The sequence below is a fragment of the Diceros bicornis genome, chromosome 40, assembly GCF_020826845.1.
Source record: "Diceros bicornis minor isolate mBicDic1 chromosome 40, mDicBic1.mat.cur, whole genome shotgun sequence".
NCBI lineage: Eukaryota > Metazoa > Chordata > Mammalia > Perissodactyla > Rhinocerotidae > Diceros > Diceros bicornis.
In genome coordinates, this window is record NC_080779.1 from 15917633 (window position 1) to 15942327 (window position 24695).

Sequence of the window (24695 nt, forward strand, 5' to 3'; positions counted from 1 at the left end):
AAGGGGAATACCAAGGGACTTTCAAACATATTAAAAGATATCTAACCTCACTTGTAATGAGGGAAATACAAATTAAAACTACACTGAAATAACATTTTTCACTTATCAGATTGAAAAAAATCCAAAAGTTTCTACCAGGTTTTGTTGATAAGGCTCTCACGCATTGCTGGTGGGAGTGTAGAATGGTACAATCTTTATGGAGGATTGTCAGTCGGGGTCCAGCCAGAAAAAGAAAAAGACCATGCTAGATATTTTAAACAGAGGGAATTTGATAGAAAAAATGTGTTGAAAAAGCCAAGAGATCAAAAATGTGAAAGTGAGGTTAAGAAACCATGGTGGAAAATAGTTCGGTGGTTCCTCAAAAAGTTAAACAGAATTACTATATGATCCAGTGATTCCGCTCCTAGGTATATATCCCAAATAATTAAAAAATAGAGACTCAAACAGGTATGTGTATACCAATGTTCAGGCAGCACTATTCACAATAGCCAAAAGGTGGAAACAATGAAATGTCCATCAACAGATGAATGGATAAACCAAATGCGATACATACACACAATGGGATGTTATTCAACCGCAGAAAGGAATGTAGTTCTGACACACACTACACATGGATAAACCTTGAAAATATTATGCTAAGTGAAATAAGCCAGACAAAAGACAAATCTTATATGATTCCACATATATGAGGTATCTAGAATAGGCAAATTCATAGATACCGAAAGAAGAATAGAGGTTACCAGGTGCTTGGAGGAGGGAGAAAAGAGAATTTATTCCTCAAAGAGTAGAGTTTCTGTTTGGGATGACGAAAGAGTTCTAGAAATAGTGGTGATAGTTACACAACATTGTGAATACTTAATTGCACTGAACTGTACACTTAAGAATTGTTAAAATGATGGGGCCGGCCCGGTGGCGCAAGCGGTTAAGTGCACGCGCCCCGCTGCGGCGGCCCGGGGTTCACTGGTTCGGATCCTGGGTGCGCACCGACACACAGCTTGGCAAGCCATGCTGTGGCAGCGTCCCATATAAAGTGGAGGAAGATGGGCATGGATGTTAGCCCAGGGCCAGTCTTCCTCAGCAAAAAGAGGAGGATTGGCAGATATTAGCTCAGGGCCGATCTTCCTCAAAAAAAAAAAAAAGAATTGTTAAAATGATAAATTTTATGTTACATATATTTTGCCACGATAAAAAATTCTTTTAAGATATCATGAACAATTTTATGCTGAAAATATTGAAAACTTAGATGAAATTTATAAATTCCTAGACAAATTAAACTTACCAAAATTGACTTAAAAAGAAATAGAAAAGCTGAATAAAGTAAAATAAATCTATCTTTAAATCATTGCAGGAAAAACCACCAGGCTCATAATTAAAGGTGAGTTCTATCAAACTTTCAAGGAACAGATGATTCCAGTCTTACCAAAATGCTCCTAGAGAGTAAAAAGAAGAAATGCTGCTCAATTAATTTCATGAAGCTAGCATAACTTTGGTATTAAAACCAAACAAGGACACTACAAGAAAGAAAATTACAGATCAATCTTACTCGTAAATATAGATGCAAAAATCCTAAAAAAACTATTAGCAAACCAATTCCAGAATGTGTAACAAAAAGGTGAAAATGCAAATATACTATTATAAATGCATTATATACAATAATATAACTATTTTAAATATATATTAATTAAAATTATAGTTATATTATTATATGTGAAATAGTATAATAACTCAAGTTAGACTATGCTAGGTGAGGGATCAATATTGTAATCCCTTGAGCATCTGTGAAAAATAATCCAAAGACGTATAGCCAGTAAGTCAATAGAGGAGATAGAATGCAATACTAAAAACAAAACAAATAAAAAACACTTGATTAAAACAAAAGAAGACAGGAAAATCCCAGCAGAAATTGTAGAAATTTTTATAGAAATTGCCAAGCTAGTGCTAAAATTTATATGAAAATGGAAAGGAACCAAAATAGTCAGAAATTATATTATTTTGTAAAAGAGCAATCAAGTTGGAGAATTTACGCTACCTGATCTCAAGACTTGCTTTGGAGCTACAGTAATCAAGTCAGTGTGATATTGGCATAAAGATAGACAAATAGATCAATGGATCAGAACAGAGATTCTAGAAAGAGACCCACAATATATGGTTAATTGATTTTCAACAAAGGTGTCAAGGTAATTCAATATGGGGATGAATAGTCTTTTCAGCAAATGGTGCTGAATTGGATGTCTGTATAGAAAAAAATTCCTCCTCATACCGTATACAAAATATTAAGTTGAGTTAGATTATCAACTTAAAAAAGCCAAAACTATAAAACATAGAATGAAACACAGGATAATAGCTTTATCATCCTGGGGGGGACAAATATTTCTTAGATCACATACTGTACTACCATAAAAGAAAAGATAATCAACAAATTGGACTTCATCAACATTAGGAACTTTTGATCTTCAAAAGATACTGCTTGGAAATTGAAAAGTCAAGCCACAGAGCAGAAGAAAATATTAGCAAAACATATCTGCAAAGGACATGTAAAATATAAAAGAACTCTTGCAATTTAGTATAAAAAGACAAACAACTCAATGAAAGGTAGACAGAAGACTTGAACAGTTCCTTCATAGAGAAAGACATGAGAGTATCAAAAGATGCTCGGTATCATTAGTGATTAGAGAAATGAAAATTAAAACTACAGGTACAGGGCCGGCCCTGTGGTGTAGCAGTTAAGTGCACGCACTCCACTGCTGGCGGCCTGGGCTCGGATCCTGGGCGCGCACCGACACACCACTTGTCAGGCCATGCTGTGGCAGCGTCCCAAATAAAGTGGAGGAAGACGGGCACAGATGTTAGCCCAGGGCCAGTCTTCCTCAGCAAAAAGAGGAGGATTGGCATGGATGTTAGCTCAGGGCTGATCTTCCTCACAAAAAAAAAAAAAAGAAAGCTACAGGTACAACTTGACCCAACTAGAATGACTCTAATGAAAAAGACTGACAATACCAAAAGTTGGCAAGGATGTGGAGCAAATGGAACTCTCAAACATTGCTGTGGGGGTGTAAAATGGTACAATCATTTTGGGAAAATGTTAGGTATTTTCTTATAAAACCCAAATTCCATCCCTAGGTATTTACCCAAGAGAAATGCAAGCACGTTTCCACAAAAAGACTTCAAATGTTCCTAGCAGCTTTATTCATAATACTCCAAAAACTTGAATCAATCCAAACGTCCATGGTTAGGGGAATGGATAAATAAACTGTCACATTCATATAATGGAATACTATCAGAAATAAAAAGGAACAAAATACTGATAAATGCAACAACACGGCTGAATATCTAAAACACTACGCTGAGCCAAAGAAGCCATAGAAAAAGGAAGAGTACCATACGTACGATTTCACCTAGATAAAGTTGTAGAACAAACAGAACAGTCTGTAGCGATAGATATTACAACAATGATTGGCCCCAGGGGTTGGGGAGATTGACTGAAAGGGGCACATACATGGCTGCTTTCTGGGGTGATGGAACTTTATACCCATGGTGGTTACGTGGGTGTATGTATTTGTCAAAACTCATCAAACTGTACGCTTAAAATCTGTGTATTCTATTGCTTGTAAGTAATACCTCAATAAAAAAAGCAAAAGTCACCATTAAGAGAATGAAAAGCCCTAAACTTGGAGACGATATGTACGACACGTCTGACAAAAAATTGTTCCCAGAAAAAATAATGTACAAATCAATAAGAAAAATACAGCCCAATAAAATAATGGATAAAAGATATTGATAGGCTTTTTACAGATGAGGAAAACAAATGTTTATAAACATGTGAAAAGATGCTCAACCTTCATTTATAATCAGGAAAATGCAAATCAAGATCGTAAGAGATACTATTTTATATCCACCAGATTGCAGGTATTAAAAGGCTGGGCAACATCAAGTACTGGTGAGAACGCAGAGTAATAGGACTTCTCATACCACATGCTCGTGGGAGTGTAATTTGGTATAATTGCTTTTGCTTTGAAGTTCTCTTCCACTCCTGGGTATATAATTTAGAGGAAGTCTTGCTCTTGTGACCAGGAGACATGTACAAGAATGTTTATACAAAATTATTATAGTAGAAAAAAAGATACAATCTAAATGTCTACATATACCACATCATTTGTGGTATAATCATACAGTGGACTATATACAGAAATGAAAATGAACTTCAGCTACACATACCAATATAAAAAAATTTAATATTGAGCAAAAGATGCAAACAGATGAATATGGACTGAAAGATCCATTTATATAAAATGCAAAAATAGTATGCTGTTTAGGTTGCGTACATAGGTGGTAAAATTTAAAAGAAAGCAAGGGTGTGATTATCGCAAGAGTCAGGATGGTGGGTATTTCTTGGGTAAGTGGACCTGGGAAGAGCGTACAGGGGACTTCTAAGATGCTGACAATTTTCTATCTTTTGAGCTGAGTTTGTGGGTACTCATTTTATTCTTCTTCTTTAAACGTTACATATACATTTTATATACTTTTTGTATAATATTTCATAATTTAAAAACAAGTAGAACATTATGCTAGGTGAAAGAAGTCAGTCACCAAGGACCACATGTTGTATGATTCCATGCATATGAAATGTCCTGTATAGGAAACTCTAAGGAGACAGAAAGTAGATTAGTGTTTGCCTAAGGTTGAGGAGGTGGGGGAGAAATAGAGTGACTGCTAGTGGGCACAGGGTTTCTTTTGGGCTGATGAAAATGTTTGAAATTGACCTTGGTGATGGTTGCACACTTCTGTGAATATGCTGAAAACCATTGAATAGTGTACTTTACATGGATGAGTTGTATGGTGTGTGGATTATATTTCAATAAAGCTGTTCTTAAAGAAAGAGGCAGAGAAGAGAGATGCACGGAAAGGCTCTCAATGGGTGACGAGATGGTGGAGCGGAGAAAGAGGAAAGTGAGACAGTATTCTTCTAGAGCAGTGGTTCTCAAACTTGAGCATGCATCGAATCACCTGGGGGTGATTCTCATGTTCAATCACAGATTGTGGGGCCCCAACCCCAGATCTTCTGATTCTGTAGGACTGGGGTGGAACCAAGAATCTGCATGTCTAACAGTTCCCAGGTGACGCTGCTGCTGCTGGCCCAGGGACTGCACTGTGAGAACTGCTACTCTATAGTGCCCAATATAGGTGTCCAATAAGTATGTATGGGACGAACGGATGAATGGACGGATGGAAGGTGGGCAGATGAGTAACAGTGGTAGTTGCGTGGATGGATTGGGGGTGGTTCAGAGCAACAGGGGAGGAGATGGGGTTGAGGAAGTTGCAGTGTGGAATGTAGTGTAGAGAAGGACTTGAAGTCAAGACCTAGTTTCAACTCCTGTGAGTTCACCACCTATTAGCTGTGCAATGTTTGGTGAGTTCACCTCCCTGAAGCTCGTTTTCCTAATGTGTGAACTGTGGGTTAACAATGCCTACGAGTGTTCCGTGAGCTGGTACCCTTAAAAGGGCCTAGCACAGAGTCTGGCGTGCCATGGATGCTTGCTACTCCTTGGTTGGATCTGACTATTACCATCATATATCACTGGGCTGTACTGTGTGGTTGAGACGAGAGGCTTGTAGTTCTGGTCCATCTTGTTTCCGTAGTGGCCGATGCTGACCTCGAATTGGATCAGGTCCTTAAAGTTGGGCATCATGGTACAGGAAAGGAAGATGATGCACAGCCCATACTTTTGGCGGTTCTGGTGCTTCTGAAACAATAACCCCCCACATCCCCAGTTCATAAGCCAAGGGATGAACAAGGCTATAGAGACAGGCAGGGAGGCTAGGATGAGGTGCCTTGTTTCTTTCAAAAGAAAGAAACACCCACTTTGCTTCTCTTCGGGGTGAGCTAGACTATCACTGAACTCAGAATCCCCCCTCAAAACCCTGCCTTGACTCCCACTCAGGGCTGATCAAGGGCAGTTCTTCCCAGGACCTCCATCACCTGACCACCTCCACCCAGCCAGCTCTGGTTCCTTCCCTTCCTGAAATTGGGCAGGAGGGTCTTCTCCTTGGTCAGGCTAGGCTCTGAGTTGGGCTGCCCCACCCCTCTCCTTTTGGCCTAAACGCCCTCCTTGGATGACCCAGAGTGTGGGCAGGGGTGCGTGGTAGAGGTTGCACACACACGCACATCTGCTCTTGGCCCTTCTCAAGGCCCCTCCTCCCACCATGCCTCCTATCTGCTCAGGGTCCTCTATCCATCATGTTAGCCCTTCTCTCATTTCTGTTGCCAACCTCTGCCCTACTCTTGCGTTCTCCCAGTCTGTTCAGTAGTTCAGGTCTCCTCTGTCTTGAAAAATAACCCTCCTTCTCCCCTCTGAGCCCTTATTTAGCTACCACCTGATCTTGTCTTCTTCCACTTTCCAGCCAAGTTTCTATGCACTTGCCTCTGTATACATCATCTGCAACCTCTCCCTCCCACCTACTGTGGTCTGGCTTCTCTCCTGACCCAAAGCTACTGGTGCCCTCCTAATAACCAGCGGACACTTTTGAGTCCTCATCCTTTCTCTCTGCCACATTCAGATCGCTGATTGCTCTTTTCTGCAACTCTCCCCTCCGGAGGCTGCCTCAGGGCTCCCGTTTGCAGACTCCTCCTCGGTCTCCTCTGCAAACCCCTCCTCCTCCTCCACCTGCCTCTTAGGCTGTGGAGTCCTGATAGGCTCCAGCCTCAGCTCCCTTCTCCTTTCACTCTGCCTACTCCGCTTGGGCAATTCTTCCACAACCAGGGGTTGAGCTCCTGGTGTATTGACCACACACCCATCCATCTAGCAGCCTCAAGGACTGGTCTACGTGGATGTCTCACAAGCACATGTCAAGTTGGGGTTCATCATCTCCCCCAGACCTGCTTCGCCTTCAGGAAGCCCATGTTGAGGTACACCACCCCCGACCACCTTGCCACTCGAGGCAGAAAATGGGCATCAGCTTAGGGGAGTCGGCCTCACTTCTCATGTCCTCTTAATCACTGGCTCTGACCATTCTGTTTCCAAAGGGTCTATGGAACCTGCTCCCTCCTCTCCAGCTCTCTGCCCCCATGACTGTATCCCCACTTCTCCTGAGTGGGTAGCCCAACTTACTCCACTCCAGTTTATTCTTAACACTGCTCCTCCTGCCCTCTCCTGCCTCACTGACCCTCCTCTGCCTTCGGGAAGAAATCCAAACTCCTTAGAACATCATTTCTCCTTAACTAGCTTACACATTTCTTAAACCAAAACTTGATCTTGTCTTTACTGGGCCCCTTGACCACCTGGGATTTGGCACAGCATGAAGCCCCCCAGGGTCTTAGTAAAGACTCAGGCGGGTTGACCAAACATTCTCATGCACCCAACAGCGCATTCAGCTGGTGGCCAGGGCCTCTTGCAGTGTCAGAAGATTTGGGGCAGGCAGTGGGCCTCTTTCTTCCTGGGTTACCTGTTTCCGTGATTACCTCTACACTGGTCACTTCACTGGAGAGATCCTTTATCCTAGAGTCTTGATGGGACTTGATGTGTGTGATTAACTCCAGGAAGACTCGGCCTCGATAAGCTAAACCATCCTTAACAGAGTTGGGAATAATCTAGGGTAACAAGGAGGAAAACGAGGAGAAAAGGGATGAGAGAAAAAGAGCAGGCACATCTCCCCCCAAACTTGTGCAGCAAAGACAGGGTTGCCCACAACTTCCTGCCCAGGGCTGCTCACATCCCAGGGAGGAATTCCAGAAACCCCAGACGTGGCCGTGCCAGGAAACCTCTGGTTCCTGACCCCCCTTCTACACCCTTTGGGCCACTCCTCCTCTGCTGCATTCTACCTGATGGCCAACTTGAAGTTCTCTGTTCCCCATAAATGCTGCCTGCTTGGAGGGGACTGTGGTAACTACTGAGTCAGCTCTCCGTAGTTGACTCAGAGAGTCAACTGGCCAATCAGGGCATGCCCCACCTCCTTGGCCATTGTGATTGGTCCAAGGGGATCAACACGTGACCTAAGGAGGCCAATTAGAATGCCTCCCTGGCCTTCCCTATTAAAGGCTTCCATGGCCACGTTCCCAGAAGGGAGGCACGACCGAAGTAGGAAAGAATGAGGCCCAGGCTAAAGAGCTGCAGAGATGAGAGATGCAGGGAGAGGGCGTGGAGGTCCTGGTGTCTGCAGCTCTGCCTCACTGGGAGTCCCTCCCAGTCTCCTTCCCGTGGTTTAAGCTGATTGGAGTTGGCTTTCTGTCATTTGTCACCAGTCTGAAATAACCCAATGCTTTTCCACATTTACCTGTGCTGTTTCTTTTGTCTCATGTGTCCTTTCCACCTGCTGAAAATCTTACCCAAGGCCTGGTCTCAACGCCCCTTCTTCCATGAGCCCCCAGAGCACTCCATTTGTGCCTTTCTTGTGCCACAGCACAAGTATACGTGGCCGTTTAAGTACAGGCTACGCGTCCTCTACTACAGTGTGGCGGCAGAAACCAGGGCCTGGCTGTCCCCAGGTGTTTCCCAGGCCCCAGTGCCTTACACATCGTTGGTTTTACCTCCACTCTTCCCCAGAGCTGACATGAGAAGCTTACAGAGCCTTCTTCCTGGATCCTGAAAGGGGCCTTTTTACCCCCACGGAGAGTCAGGAAGCTGGGGCCAAAGCAGGGTAGGAAGCCAGAGTACATTCCTGCAAGAAGAGAGAGTGAGAGGGGGCGGGACCCGGTGGGAGAGGCACAGCAGGCAGGGGTCAGGGAGGCTTGCTTGCCTTCTGTTTCTGCTCCAGTGGATGAAATCTGGTTGAGGGACAGGCTGACAGTCCCGATCTCATCCCGGCAACTGTTCTTGGGGCTGGAGAGAAACACACTCTGCAGGCTGAGCCCCTGGCCCAGCTCTGAGTTTCTCCTCCCCTGCGTGTTTTTCAGCCTCCACCCAGTGGCTCACCAGTCCAAGACTCTGAACTTGATGTAGCTGGAGAGGCAGGGCAGCTGTAGGGGGAAGGTGAGAGGAGCAGGGGGTGCCTGCTCAGATGGTCTGGTCCTCGCGGAGACTGAGAGCTGGGATGTCCTGGGTCTGGGCCCAAGGCCTGGCTCAGTTACCAATGAACCATTTAACTGCAGCCCAGATGGATTTACCATGGGAGCTTATGGGCCTTCGGATTTAGGGCCCCTTGCGAGGCCCTGGGAGAGGCCTAGGACTGTGTCCCATGATGGTTTTGTATTCTTGTTCTTAAAATGGCCCCCTAATTGCATAAGCCTCAGGACCCACCAGACCTGGGTCTGCCCTGTGTATGGACTCGATGACTGCAATCCTCACACACCCCTTCACAGTCTGAATGAGTGTTTACCCAACAATCTCATAGGGAGGTCATGGGCCTAGAATGTCTTCATCACGGTTAGCAGTTGACTTTTAGTCAGCAGGATGTCTATCTCCTCAAAGAATGAATAATAATAGCTGCCGCTCTGGGGAGGGTTTCTGTTCTGCCCTGGCCTGTGCTGAATGATCTACATGGATCACGTGAGTGACCCCTCCCAACAACCGCACAAGCCAGGTGCTGTTATTCCTGTTTTCAGATAGGAAAACTGAAGCACAGAGAGGTTGAATTCCTGAAGTTCTTCATGTTACATGCAGGGGCTGAAGCGGCTTCAGAGCTCCCAACCAGGCTGCCATAACCCAGTGAGGGCTGTGATTGTCCCTATTTACAGATGGGGAGTGGGGCCCAGAGAGGCAGAGGGACTTGCTCACAGTCACACAGTAAGGGGTAGAGTCAGGATTGGAACCCAAGCTTCTCAGTCTTACCTCTACCCTGCCACAGGGTTCCCTCAGTTATGAAAACAAAAAAAATCCATATGGAAAACAGCTGCTGGGGTTGAGGCCTGGGTGGCACCCAAAGGCTCTCCGCTGAGGCCTCACCCCCTCACAGCAGGTCCTGGGGCACAGCCGGGAACCCTCCCAGTTCTCCACTCTGCTCGTCCATTCTCCCCTTGCCATGGAGGCTGGGGAACAAGGGGAAGTAGGGAAAGGGCTTTCCAGTCGAGCAGCTCATTAGGAAGAAATGAGGAAATGCCCAGGTTAAGGAAGGACATTGGGAGAGGAGAGACGGGCACTGTCAGGCGTCCAGGTCTTCCAAAGTTACGAACCCTCCAAATTCGAATTCATGGCTGACCCATCTTTTCACCCACCCTGTTGAGAATTCTCCTCCCCTTTCCGAAGTCCTTGTCTTGATTTCCCTCCTGTCCTGGGGCCCTTGGACTGTAAGGTGGCACACCCCCATTTTCAGCAGTGTCCCCCTGGCCCTGGCAGCCTGCCGTGCTGGGGCCCTGACCAACTGGCCTCAGATGCTACTGTCTGTGTGGTCATCCTGCCACTTCAGAGTGAGGTTCACATCTACTTATTGCATTTACAGAGGGCTAGTGACAATCAGGCCTGCATCCAATCGGCCCCAGCCCTGAAGACTGTGTTTTGCGGGAAGTGGGTGAGGGTCCAGGGACTGGACATCTTCAAACATTGGAAGGCCTCTTTCAGGGACAAAGGAGGGCCTGGCCTGTGCCACTGGTTTCTGAGCCAGAAGGCAGCTGAACAGGAGGCAGGACTCCCAAGGCTCTGAGCATCCACAGGACATCTGAGGATCCTGGCCATGAACCTCATCATGGCCAGGGACAGGTGGCCTAGGGATGGTCTAGGCCCCCTCTAAAATCTCTTCCTACTTTTTAGAGTCACTAAAATCACCCAAGAAGGTGAGGATTATGAGGAATGGTTAAAAATTATGACTCATCAGGAGGCAGACTGGGGAAGCTTCTAGAAGCAAGGAGGAGAGTCCACAGGAGGGTAGAGGGGAGTTCATTAGCTAATTTCTCATCACACAAATGGAAGGAATGAGGAGAGTGAAACTGTCTCTGGGTCACCAAATAGATGCCACACAAACTTCTGTGCACTCACACTCAGGAGAGCACTCACGTTATCTCTCAGAATTGCCTACTCTTCTTTTACACACGGCTCTTAGAAGCCTGGCATGGAGTCAAAAGACACTCAAGGCTCTCCCAGAGCTTCGAGAGAACTGGCATCCACATCCCTGATAGGTGACTGAGAAGGACTGACAGGCTGTAAAAATCAGACCACAGAACCCCACAAAGAAGAGCATCTTGGAGCTGCTTAGTGTAGAAACAAATAGCCCCGCACTACGTGTAGCCTGTACAACAATTATGTTCCCATGATACCTCTACACCATCAACAAAGAGCTATAATTATATTCAGGGCACTTTGCCTGGAAGATAAGAAAATGCATAATACAATTTAGAATGACTCAAGTGATTTTTTTGTTTTGTTTTTTAATGTAGGTGAAAGGGCACGTTTAAATTCTCTGGAAAGTTCAGCTGTATGGCCCACTCATTTCTTAATACTAGATAAATAAAGTAAGGTTTTCTGTAATATGTTCTGGGCTTCCTCATGCTCCCTATCCAGCAGAGCCCCCACTTCCCCTCACATGCTTCTTGGCCCCTACCTTCCATCCACACTCCTACAGGAACACCCAATCATCCCTTCTGTTTGTAGGGCAGGAGGAAGAGGGTAGGCATGATGGAACAGCGGTACCTGAATCTGGAAGGTCAAGATCTGGTTCCATATCGGGTTCTCAGTTTTGGTCTGCACGTTTGTCTTGAGCTGGAAACATCCCAAAGCAGTGTCAGTGCTGGCCTGTCCCCTCCTCCCTCCACTAGCCTCACCTTCCAGCCCTTCTGGTCCAGCCCACAGATAGACGCTGTCTGCAGCACAGAGCTGATCAGGGAAATCCCAGGTCTACAGACATTCTGACAACTTCTCATCAGCTGCAATTTTAGGCCTTTGTGAACCTACCCAGATCCAGATTCCTTAATATTTTTCCTTAAATCAACTTTCAATTGACTTAATTTTAAAATAGATATAGAGTTACTAACTTTATTATATGAGTGATGCACATAGATTTTTTTAGATAAACTCTAAGATTCCAACAGAAAAGTGGGCAAAAACAATGCAGATGGCAGCACAGAAGGGCATAGCCATTTTCAGAACATCACTTGACTTATTTTTAAACCTAGCCTTATTCTGAGCAATTATGTCAGTGAAATCAAGGGTTAGTAGGACTGATTAAACTTCTTAATATGCACTAAGAAAAACACAGAAATATTAAAATTGTTGAAAAATGTGTGCCACCTACCACCCAAGAGCATTTCACCTAGATCAGGAGTACCCAAACCACTCGTTGGGAAAGAAATAGTGTGGTGGTTTAAAATTATGTCCACAAATCCTTTATACTCCTCCCTTCAAAAGGTGGACACTAATCTCCCTCCCCTCATATGGGCTGGATTTAATGACTTATTCTAATAGGTAGAATATGGTGGAAATGATGGTTCATGAATTTTGAGACAAACCTATTTAACTTTAACCCAGCATTTCCCAAATTTGAACATAGGTTCCTTTTTTTGCACATCAGCACATTCTGGAAAATGCTACTCTGTTAATGCTCTCACCATCATGGCCTAGGTTCATTTCCCAGTCAGGGAACCACACCACCCATCTATGGGTTGTCACAATGTGGTTGCTGCGTGTTGCTGGGATGCTGAAAGCTATGCCACTGGTATTTCAAATACCAGCAGGGTCACCCATGATGGACAGGTTTCAGTGGACCTTTCAGGCTAAGACAGATTAAAAAGAAGAACCTCGCCACCTACTTCCAAAAAGTTGGCCGTGCAAATCCTATGACTAGCAGTGGAGCGTTGTCTGATACAGCGCCAGAAGTGAGAGGATGGCACAAAAAGACAGAGCAGAGTTCTGCTCTGCTGTACACAGGGTCACTAGGAGTCAGAACTGACTCGACAGCACTAACAACAAATTCATAGAGATTCGTGGAATGTTGGCAACTCTCTTGCCCAGAACCTTCAATTTATAGATGAAGAAAACGAGGGCCAAAGGGGACGGCAACTGTTCAGTGTTGTGCATCTGCGGGCATGTTGTTTCATTCACTCATTCTCTCATCCGTGCATTTGCATATTTGGTTTTCAGTGGCATCGTCTCCACGCAAGGCAGTGGGCACAGCTCTGGGATGCAGGGTGACTAAGCCTTGGCCTGCACCTTCACAGAGTTCCTGGTCCAGCGGGATCACATTGCCCATCAAGGGAAGAACTGGGATACGATTCCTGGGGTCTTCCCACCAACCCACTCTTTTCCCCACACTGTTTTTTTCTAAGTGACAATTTATCAGACCCTTTCTACACTTACCTTTTCCCCAATTAGTTCCACCTCCAACATAGGACTTACTGAATAGTGTTTCTCTGTGAACAAGAAGTTAAAAGATTTCTGAGACAGCAGCATTTCTTTTTAGGAGAAGGAAACAGAGAGGTGACAAAACAACTTAAAACCCTCCCCCATAATTTGGTTTGGTGCCCCCGGGAAGACCTCTCCTATTTCCACTGTATCTCTAGGTGCTGTTAAAAGTCATGGCACATAATGGCAGCAGGGGTGAGGACTGGTATAGGGAGCCTTGGGTCTTCATGTGGGCATCAAAGACAGGTGCATATGGCCCATTTTAAAGGGTGTCTACAAGGCTTTCATAAAACAATTCTTCGTAGATTTCAGTTTTCCCTCTTCCCCCACCCCACACTAGGTTAGTGTCAAAAAGGAACAGGGAAGCCCCATGAAACTCCAGGGTGCCACTATGTAGGGCATCTCAGAGTTGCTCCCTCCCTGCCACCCTGACTCTAACTGAGATGAAGGTCCTCCGCGCAGTAGATGAAGAACTGTAAGTAGGCCATGTTGACTGGGACCACCGTTGACTTGAAGATTGGGGTAGCGGTGTCATCAGCCCCATAGGGAAGCTTTTGATCTACCTAGAGAGACCAGAGAGCTGGTAGGGTCAGGGTCATAGGGCGGTCACGACCAAGGCCACTAGATTTGGCTTCCCCAGCCTTCCACTTGGTACAGGGAGGGTGGACAACCCTGAAGTGACACAGTGGACAAATGAAAGCATATGAAGATCAATGGCCACTTTGAGGGCCCAGGGGTGCCCCAGAGAAGCAGCCAGGGTAGGAAATATTACTAGGGTATGGGGGGCAGCCTCACCAGGGCCTGGTCTCCCACACCGAGGGCACAGATGGTGACTTTCAGGTAGCCTCTCACACCACTGTTGGGTTCATTTGGCTGGCAGAGGCCTAACCACTTCCTCAGGAGTGTGTGACCTGGAGAGGCAGAGGGCCCATGAGGCAGAGGGCCCAGCCTCCAGTCTCCATCCTTCTTCCCTGAAACCAGTCTTTGTTTCTGCGGGAGAGGAGTGTGGAAACATATCTCATATATTCTGGTTCCTCTCCAGTAGCAGAGGAAAATGGGAGTCATTCCTACCATTAAGCAAATATAGTGTACTCACAAGGCTGCCAGCAATTGCCTTTAGGAAATAGGGACCCCTCTTTCCCATCCTGGGAACTTACAGTTCTTACTGTCCTGGTCTGAGAGAGGCAAGCATTTTCCCCAAACCTAAGCCCCAACCCAACCTGCTATATATATTATGGCCAGGTCACAGTGAAAACCACTACTCAAACTTCAATTCCCCAATACTGGCCTCAAAAAATAGAAATTCAACCCAAGACTGCAATAAAAGGTTAGCATTTGACCCAAAGGGATGCCTTGAGTTTTGCAGAGAAAGATGTTGTTATTATAAAACAAGATAAAATACCATAAAATACAGTAAAATATTATCAAGTCAGAAAATAATTCATACCCTCTAATACTCTCCTCCTATGTGTTGAACATACAGGGATTTTGAGATGTTTTGATATTTGGCCTGGTTTTTCTCAGAAGACACACATATTTGCAACAACTGTTACCTACCTGGATAATGGTAGATAAACCCAATATCTGTCTGAAAAGACAAGAATAGAGTAAAGATTAGTCAGGGCCTCCAGCCAAGCTTTGGAATGCCAACTAACCTGATGACAATACTAGCCCCCGGTGCTTAAGAACTTGCCCTGCCCTAACTCCTTTAATATTTACAACAACCTGGCAGTTGGTTCATTATCACCTCCACTCTGCAGAGGAGGATACTGAGTTTGGGAGAAGTGCCCAAAGTCTTACAGCTAGTGAGGGGGCCTGGATTGAAAGGGTCATTAACCACCACGCAGCATTGCCTGGCCAACAGAGCGCCAACTCTTCCCTATCCCTGGGTGGGAAGGGTGTCTCCATCTTGGGGAACAAGATGGTCAAGGGAGGAGTTGGCAAAGAGACTAGGGGTTTTCCGTTTCCCCTGGGAAACGGTTTCTGACTGAGGCCTGAGAGACGTGGTGTAGGATGGAGGGTTGTGTGGGGCAAGGCGCCACAGAACATTCAGACCACTCTTGTAACCCATATCTGAAGGTTCCACTGGGCAGTCCCCAAATTCTGCATGTAGGCCTGCTTTAAAACTCAGTTACTCCCTTGGGTTAGGTAGGCAAAGATTTCTTAGATACAACAACAGAAGCACAATTCATAAGAGAAAAATTTGATAAATTGGACTTCATCAAAACGTAAAACTTCTGTTCTTTGAAAGACACTGTTAAGAAAATGAAAGGACAAGTCATATACTGGGAGAAAATGTTTCCAAATCACATATCTGATAAAGGACTTATATCCAGAATATACAAGATATAAGAAATATATAAGAAAATCTCAAAACTCAATAGCAAGAAAACAAGCAACACAATGAAAACAAGCAAAAGATTTGGACACTTCACCAAAGAAGATATATAGATGACAAATAAGCACATGAAAAGATGCTCAACATCATTAGCCATCAGGGAAGCGTAAATTAAAATCACAGTGAGATGCCACTACACATAATTAGAATGGCTAAAATAAAATGATGGACTATATCAAGTGTTGATGAGAATGTAGGGTAACTGGAACTCTAATATACCACTGGGGGGAATATAAAATGGTAAAACCTACTTGAGATTTTGGGGAAAAAACTGTTAGGAATTTTCTTGAAAAGTTAAACATGTACCTATGATATGAGCTAGTCATTCCACTTCTGCATATCTACTCAAGAGAACTTAAAGCATGTGTCCACACTAAGATTTATACATCAATGGTACAGCAGCTTTATTGTAATAGCCCAAAACTGGAAACAATCTGAATGTCCATCAACAGACGAATCGATAAACAAACTGTGGTATATCCATACAATGGAATACTACTCAGTGATAAAAAGGGATGAACTATTGATACATGCAACAACATGGATGAATCTCAAAATGATTATGCTGAGTGAAAGAAGCCAAACAAAAAAAAATACATGCTGTATGATTCCATTTATACAAAATTCTAGAAAATGCAAACCAATCCGTGGTTGCCTGGGAATGGGAGGGGGCGAGATAGGAGTGAAAGGAAAGAATTACAAAGAGGCACAAGGAAACTTTTGGGGGTGGTAGATGTGATAGATATATTCATTATCTTGATTGTTAGGATGGTTTCATGGGTGTATACATATTTTAAAATGTATCAAATTATACATTTTAAATACATACAATTCATTGTGTGTCAATTGTACCTCCACAAAGCTGTAAGAAAACAAAACAAAGCAAGACTCAGTCACCCCTAAAGAAGCAACAGACCTAGGCAGTGACCATCAATAGCTGTTAACAACATAAAAAGAGAGATCAACGGACATTCTGCGCCTCCTGCTGAAGTCATCTTGCGAAATAACTGACCTCAGTCTGATCAAGCCTCTAGATGGAAATACCTGGGCAGAGGGACATGTGAAATGATCTCCTGGAGATGCAATCAGCAGAATCCAGACTAAGAGAAAACTCTACAGGACAAACTATCCAGTTTCTTTAACAAATAAATTGCAAGGAAAAAAGGGAAGCAGAGCCAACAGAATAAAAGAGACCTAAAAATACATATTAACCACCTGCAACGTATGCACCTGGTGTGGATCCTGATTTGAACAAACTGTAAAAGGAATTCACAAGACAATCAGGAATTTGAACACTGACTAGCTATTTACTGCTATCCAGGAATGGTAAAAGTTTTTAAATGTGACAATTGTGTTTGGTTATGCTTAATACAATCTTTACGTTTTAGAAATACATACTGAAATATTTAAAAATAAAATGATGTCTGAGATTTGATTCAAAATAATCCAGTGGGGGGCCGGCCCCATGGCTTAGTGGTTAAGTGCGTGCGCTCCGCTGCTGGCGGCCTGGGTTCGGATCCCGGGTGCGCACCGACGCACCGCTTCTCCGGCCATGCTGAGGCGGCGTCCCACATACAGCAACTAGAAGGATGTGCAACTATGACATACAACTATCTACTGGGGCTTTGGGGGGAAAAAATAAATAAATAAAATCTTCAAAGTAATCCAGTGGGGGAGGGAAGTGGGCCGGCTGTAGATAAAACATGATTGACAATGAATTGGTGAAGTTGAGTGATGAGGATACGGGAATTCATGATACTGTTCTCTCTCTGTTTGTGTATGTTTGAAATTTTCCAAAAAAGTAATACTGAAAAAAAAAAAAAACCCTCAGATTTTCTCTGACCTTTATAACTTATTCAACAGATCATATCATTGGTCATTGTCTGGAAATTGCGCAATGGCCTTTGTCAAAACCACATTTTTAACCTCCTGCCATCTAACCTCTCTGGAATCTCTTAGTTTCTAAGCCTGTGCTGCTGCTGTGTGGGTGAGGTGGGGAAGGGGCAGGTCATGACTGCTCAGGTGCTTATTACAAGTAGTGAGAAAGAAAGCTTACTTTGATTTGTCTTAAATTTGCCTTTCCTAAGGGTGAGGCCCCTTTTCAGGGGCTGCCAGATTAAGCAAATAAAAATACAAATGCCAGTTTAAATTTGAATTGCAGGTAAACAATGACTACTTTTTTTGTGTACATATGTCCCCTGCAATATTTCATGAGGAGCCATGTAATATTTGGGACATACCTATATTTAAAAAAGTATTTATTGTTTAGGATTCAAATTTAACAGGGCATCCTGTATTTAATCTGGCAAACTTTATTTTCCTGAACTTCCTGGATTTGGAGAATCTCAGTTTAACCCTTCGTGACTGTGTAAACATTCCTTATCTCTCAGACTGTGTCTTTCCAAAGCAAATCTTTTTACTCTGTCCTCACAGGCAGCAATCTTTCTCTAGGTTTCTCCAACAATTAGCCTGGGCTTTTTGGATGCAGAGGATGCATTTCCTGGAGGCGGAGATTTGAACAGTGTCCACAGTATCCTAAGTGTGGGGAATTCAACATGGCACCATGCTCGCCTAAATGTTGCATATGTTAATCCTCACAAGGACCCTGTGGGTTGAGTATATTATCATCTCCATGTTGGAGATGAGGAAGTAGAGGCTCAGAATAACTTGTCTAAGTCATCCCATTGGTTGGTGGATCCAAATCTGGATCTTTCTGCTTGAAAACGCACGTCCTTTCCCCTAGACTCAGGCATAGAGCCCAGGGTGGGTATCTAACTGTTTCACCAAACCTCCTCCTTTATCCAGTGCTCACTTGGAATCTCCCGATCTCTGCATTAAATCTCATCACCGAGGAATTCATCACCTGCAGGGGAATTCCCAGAAAGAGCTCGGTTATTCACAACCCCAATTTCTCCCACCCCATGGGAGGAATTGTAAGGGCATATCCAGGATTCTCCCGGATTTACTCAACGCTTCCTAATGGCTGACACTTCCACATAGGTTTTCTCATTTAATTCTCAGAGGAACGCTGTCCATTTTGCTGATGAGGAAATTGATCAGAGGACAGTTCACTTGGTCAGCGTAATGCATTGCCCTCAGCTTTCTCCACTGCATGTTATCTGGTTGTTTCCAATGTGCCTGCGTTCCTAAGAACATGTAAACTCTTTAAGGGAGAGGCCTCTTGTTCTCCTTAGCCCTGTGCTGGGAAGTTACGAGGCACTTGATAAACACATGTTCCCCACTGTTACAGGGCTCCCTCTGGTTGGAGCGTAGAATGTCCCATGTTGAGGGGATGTCTGGGGGTCCTTTGGTGGCATGAGAATCGTGGCACATGGGAAGGGACTGCTTTGTTTACCTCAGTGCCTAGGGGCAGGGCTTAGCATTTGGCACTCCGTAACATTTATCGAATGAATGAATGGGGAGGCTGGGCCGCCTTGGAGTGAAGAAGGTTGTAGAGATGCTACCTTCGGGTCAGAAAGACCATCCATAGTGACTCTGGCTCTAAGGGTGGGGTGGGGGACTGAAATGTTTCCCAGAATTGAGGTGGGACAAGAAAGTGGACCCATCTTGTTCGGCTCCTCACTTGGATTAAGATGGTCTCATCGAAGAACTTTGCAGGAACCTCATGAAAATTCTGGAAGAAGATCTGAAGCAGAGAGAATGGGGGAAGGGGTGGACGATATTTCTTCACCCAGGGACTCAGTGAGCTGAAGCCTCAGAATAACGTTCTACTTCCTGGTCATTTGCCCATTTCAATAACTTTCAGCTTACTGCCACCCTCACGCTCCTTCTCTGGAAGCAGAGGCCGGCCAGGGTCCTGGAGGGTTTTCTGCCCAGATAAAAGGCAGGGGTAGGGGATCCCTGGAGAACCTGTCATGAGCAGCTAGCTGCCCTGCAATGGAGATTCAAGCCTCTCCTCCTTCTAGATCGCCCTGTCAGTCCATTCCACCCCCACTCCCTGCTGCAGCCAGAATATCCTTTCCCAAATACAAACCTGGGCCTGTCACTATCCTACTTAAGTTCCTCCGTGGCTCCCAAGTGCCATCCGTGAAGGGGCCTAAGCCCATTTTGCAGGCTCACCTCCAGCCACTCCCCTCTAGCCCCACCCGTATCTACAGTTCTGCCATCAAGCCCCGCAGCTTCTCACTTCCAAGCCTCTGAAAACACTATTCCTTTTTCCTGAATTATCTTTCCCCATCCTGTCCCTCTTTCCCTAGGAAACATTTCCTTCAAGGTTTGCAGAGCCTTTCCTGAAGTCCTCTCCACCCACTCCTCCCTGCTGCCACTCTGCTTTTCTCTTTTATTTGTTTGTCCACTTGCCAATTAATTCAGCGAGTATTGATGGAGTTCCTACTGTGTATCAGACACAATGCTACAATTTGGGCTCCAACAGTGACAAGATGTACATGGTCTGGGCCTGCATTTCATGGCTGCATTAACAGCACTCCCAGGGCCTGCCCCGTGGCGTAGCGGTTAAGTGCGCGCGCTCCGCTGCTGGCGGCCGGGGTTCGGATCCCGGGCGCGCACCGACGCACCGCTTCTCCAGCCACGCTGTGGCGGCGTCCCATATAAAGTGGAGGAAGATGGGCACGGATGTTAGCCCAGGGCCAGTCTTCCTCAGCAAAAAGAGGAGGATTGGCAGATGTTAGCTCAGGGCCGATCTTCCTCAAAAACAAAAAACGAAAAAACAGCACTCCCAGATCTCTGTCAACCCCAGTGTTATCCCTCTGTGATTGTTTCTGTGTCCACGGGCTGGGCTCCCCACGGACCACTGGCTCCTCAAATGCAGAGCTGCCAGTTCTTCCATCTGTATCCTCAGTGCCAAACACAGTGCTTGGCCCTCCATAGGTGCTCAGTAAATGTTTGTGGAAGAGACAAACGAAAACACCCGAGTCGGGAAGCACGCTTGCCAGCTGCCTGCAGGAAACCCCCGGCCCCTGACTGGCTCGCTTGGCCAAGTGCCCCGTTCAGCCCTGACGGGCACGTGCGGCTCACCTCGTTGAAGAAAGGGTTGTTTCCCATCTTGATCCGTGTGTGGTGTTGCTGGCCTCCAATGACCACCTTCACCACCGGCTTGAGGTTGTTGCCCATGAGCTGTCGGGCTTCAAACACCTTCACTCGGACCTACAGAGGAGAAAACGGGGGACCTTGACGTCGGGGCCTGGGGTCCTCTTCTCCCAGGGACTCTTCTCTAAAGGAACAAAATGTTGTGATAATAAGCATCTACTGCAGGTAGAAGAGAACCCACAGGGAGAAGGCTAGGAGCTGGCCTTGGCTGGGAGACAAGCCCTAGGGAGGCCTTGGCTCCTTCACTGCCATCTTTTTTTTTTTTTTGTGAGGAAGATCAGCCCTGTGCTAACATCCGCCAATCCTCCTCTTTTTTTTTGCTGAGGAAGCCTGGCCCTGGGCTAACATCCGTGCCCATCTTCCTCCACTTTATATGGGACGCTGCCACAGCATGGCTTGCCAAGCGGTGCGTTGGTGCGCGCCCGGGATCCGAACCGGCGAACCCCAGGCCGCCACAGCGGAGCATGCGCACTTAACCACTTGCACCACCGGGCCAGCCCCTTCACTGCCCTCTTCTGGGAAGTGTCACCCCTACTTCTTTGCCCTTTTCATCTTGTGTGGAATTAGTGTGTTTCTCTTCTCCGTTGGTGTGGGCTTGTTACAAAAGAAAGAAAGTCTAATGTTTCTCAGTTTGTTGTTTGTTTTTTATTTTTGTCTATGATCTTTTTAACAAAGTGAAAATTTAAAATTCCGTGCAGTTCAATCTATGATCTGTGATTTGATCTCTGATGTGTGATTTCTTCTGCCGCTTTTATGTACTATACTGAGACTCAGTAAAGGGACTGTGACATCTGAGCCTGGAATTCGAAGGCTGGAGGGAGAAGAGCAACGTGGAGCCCACGTAAGATCCAGGCTGGCTGAGGCCCGAGGGAGAAGGAACTGGAGATGGCCACGGCCAGCAGGGCACAGTCGCGGGAGCTTGTCTTCAGACTGTGGGTAGTAAACAGCATACAGCTCTCCCAACCCAGGCCGTGGGTCCAGCCGTTCTCCGTGAGGCCTCCTGTGCCTCCATCAAGTCCAGGGACCCTTCAGGGATTGACACACATGCAGCTACCTGTCCATCAGAGACAGTAGTGGGCCAAGCCAGGCAAACAGCCCTCATGTTGGAATTTTGCCCTAACCTCTAATACATAGGAAGGGTAGGGATTTGGGCACACTGACCTTCTAGCCTCTGGCCAACTAGCCTGGTGAAAAGGGATGGAGCCAGCTGGGAGAGGGAAGGTACTCCAAAGGAGGCAACAGCATGTGCAAAGGCCTGGCTGCTAGAGAGAGGCCTGATAATGGGGACTGCAAGTTGTCCAGGATGCTAGTACAGGGTGGGGAGGGGCAGGGGCAGAGGACCAAGTGGCTTGGAGGGGCAGGTTTGGGTTTTTGAGGGCCTGAGAAGCCACTGTAAGGAGTTTGGGTTTTGTCCTGAGGACATTGGGATGTCCTCATTTTTTTTTTTTTTTTTTTTTTTTGTGAGGAGATCAGCCCTGAGCTAACATCCGTCAATCCTCCTCTTTTTTTTTGCTGAGGAAGACGGCCCTGGGCTAACATCGGTGCCCATCTTCCTCCACTTTATATGGGACGCCGCCACAGCATGGCTTACCAAGCAGTGCGTCGGTGCGCGCCCGGGATCCGAACCAGCGAACCCCGGGCCGCCGCAGCGGAGCACGTGCACTTAACCGCTTGCGCCACCGGGCCGGCCCCCGGGATGTCCTCATTTTTAAGGACATTTTAAAGCAAATGCATGGCATGATGAGAAAGACATCTTTGAAAGACCACTTTGACTGAAGAATGAACAGGAGCGAACTGGAGGCGGGGAGTTCGGGAGGAGCCTATCAAGGTGGCCCAGGGAAGCAATGGTGGCGGCTCAGGCCAAGGAATGGAAGTGGTGATGGAGAAGTGGGTGCAGTCAGGCGATATTAAGAGCTGGCCTTGGCCAGTGACTGGAGGCAGGGGGTGGGTGAGGAAGAGGGGCAGTCAAGGATGATTCCCAATCTCCTGAGCAAATGGCAGGCCAGGGAACAGGCAAAACCACGGCAGAAATGTTAGGTCACATGCTGGAGGTCAGAGGGAACGGGATGGGGGCTCTAGAATTCACAGTGGAACCCAGTGGATCCCATGGATCCCCTCAAACTCTCCTCAGCCCCTCCTGTACAGTTAATTTCATCTTTCACGTAGCGAGCCTGTGTTGTCAACAATCCCGGGGACTCCTGAGGGGCAGGGTCCACGCCTTCTGCTCTGCCTCCCCGGTGTCTGCTAGGGCCTGTTGGGGCACAATCACCAGTGGCTCCTGCTGCCTCACTGCAACTGTCTCCAGCTTCAGCCACATGCAGAAGCTCCCCAGCATGACCTCTGCAGGAGCAGGGGATGCGGTGAGGATCCGAGGACCTGTAGCCCAGTCTTAAGCTCTGACCCTCTGCCACGACCTTGTGGAGAAGTAGGGATGGCCTGGGAACACGGTGAGGGTGTCAGACAGATCATGTCTTTCAACCTGGAAGATCCTCACCTGAAAGTGTTCAGGCTTTGAGGACAGAGCCTTGGGCATGGCAGAGCCAGGAACCATCAGTTTTTGCTTGACGGCTTCTCGTGTAGTTATGCCCAGAAGGTCTTCGTCCCCTGGGGAAATACAGTCCAGGCTGGGCTCTCAGAGGCTGGCACTCAGGAGGTTTTGAGGCATTTCCCCCATTTCATCATTCTATCCTCAGAATGACCAGCTCCTGACTAAAACCATGGCCAAGAGGCCCTGATCGGGGCACATGTCCTCCCCAGAACATTCCCACAGGTCCCCTCCTACCCTCAGTAACCCCAGGCCCCGCTCTGCATATGTGGGGGCTCCTGGAAATGGCCGTCTTTGCCTCTCTCCACACCCCATTGGAAGCTGGGTCTTATGTCTAGAGATGACAAGTGGACATATTGAGGTGACAGATGGCCTCAGCTAGGTGTCTGGAGATCTAGCCTCTAGACCATAACCTGGTCACAGTCCTTCTGTAGGCCTCGAGGGATGGGTCTTGAAGGTCCCAAAGAGCCCATCCAGCTATGCTTGAAGAAGGGCAGGGGTAAGCCCCATGGAAGGACATACCTGTCTTGTCAATATCGTGGTTGGTCATATGGGCCACCTGTAGGGTAGCAGTGCACTGCAAGGCAAAGGCAGGGGAACTGTAAGCCAGATCCTGCAATCCTTGGCCAAGTCATAGAACTGGAACCTTGCCCAGCCTGGTGGGTTCATGCCCAGTCCTCCTGGGTGGAGCGATGTTGGCCATGATACAGGGCCACACCATGAGGGCCTGTGCAGTCTGGGGTGGAGGGAGGTTATAAACTGGTAGGGAGAGAGCAATGGGTTACAGTAGAGAGGATTTGGAGAACAGAGGAGCCATGTGGCAGGGGTGGTGACAGAAGATGATGCAGCAGGGTGGGGAGGAGAGGGAGAGGTGACTTGGGATGAGTCTAGAACCACCGATGCTAACAGCTCTCCTCTTAGCCCAACATCTCATGACCTCATGTGGGAACTCCTGCAAAGACCTCTGAAGTGACCTCCTGCCTCCAAGTGCTCTCACTACCCACCCATCCTCCAGACCACAGCCAGAACTACCCCCTGAGTGCCCTAAAGAGAAAAGCCACAACTCCCCAGCATACACCACAAGGACTTTCACCTCTGGCCCCTGGCCACCCACCCAGTCTCAGCTCTCACCCCTTTCATGCCCTCCATCCTGTGTGCCTGCCCTCCTGAGCCTGCCATGCTGCCTCTTTCTTCCTCCAGCCTTTACACATGCACCTTATACTCCTGCCTAGGATCGTCTTCCTTTCCTGTCCATTGGGCAAACTCACGCCCCTCCTTAAGATTCGTCTGAGAAACTGAATATCCAAATGGACAATGGCCAGACCATATATAAAAATGGAACTCTGACCCACAATCTGCAGCAATCAGCCCAGGAAACCAACCCAGTGTCTGCAGTAACCAGCCCAGGAAGCCAGCCTTATAGGAA

At 46.6% G+C, this 24695-nt stretch overlaps 1 protein-coding gene across 1 annotated transcript in view; it reads right to left on the minus strand.

Annotated features, from left to right (window-relative positions):
• The window catches only part of FER1L5 (fer-1 like family member 5), a 53253-nt gene that overhangs the window by 23800 nt on the left and 4758 nt on the right, over positions 1-24695 (minus strand). Inside the window, exons 5-19 of the mRNA XM_058534524.1 lie at positions 23792-23846; positions 23219-23328; positions 20653-20781; positions 19241-19303; positions 18470-18520; positions 14817-14847; positions 14055-14170; positions 13699-13822; positions 13215-13267; positions 11553-11621; positions 8907-8950; positions 8731-8813; positions 8558-8652; positions 7457-7585; positions 5564-5741 (exon numbers count right to left, since the gene is read on the minus strand). Coding sequence (XP_058390507.1) covers positions 5564-5741; positions 7457-7585; positions 8558-8652; positions 8731-8813; positions 8907-8950; positions 11553-11621; positions 13215-13267; positions 13699-13822; positions 14055-14170; positions 14817-14847; positions 18470-18520; positions 19241-19303; positions 20653-20781; positions 23219-23328; positions 23792-23846 — 1330 coding nt within the window. The remainder of the gene's footprint in view (positions 1-5563; positions 5742-7456; positions 7586-8557; positions 8653-8730; positions 8814-8906; positions 8951-11552; positions 11622-13214; positions 13268-13698; positions 13823-14054; positions 14171-14816; positions 14848-18469; positions 18521-19240; positions 19304-20652; positions 20782-23218; positions 23329-23791; positions 23847-24695) is intronic.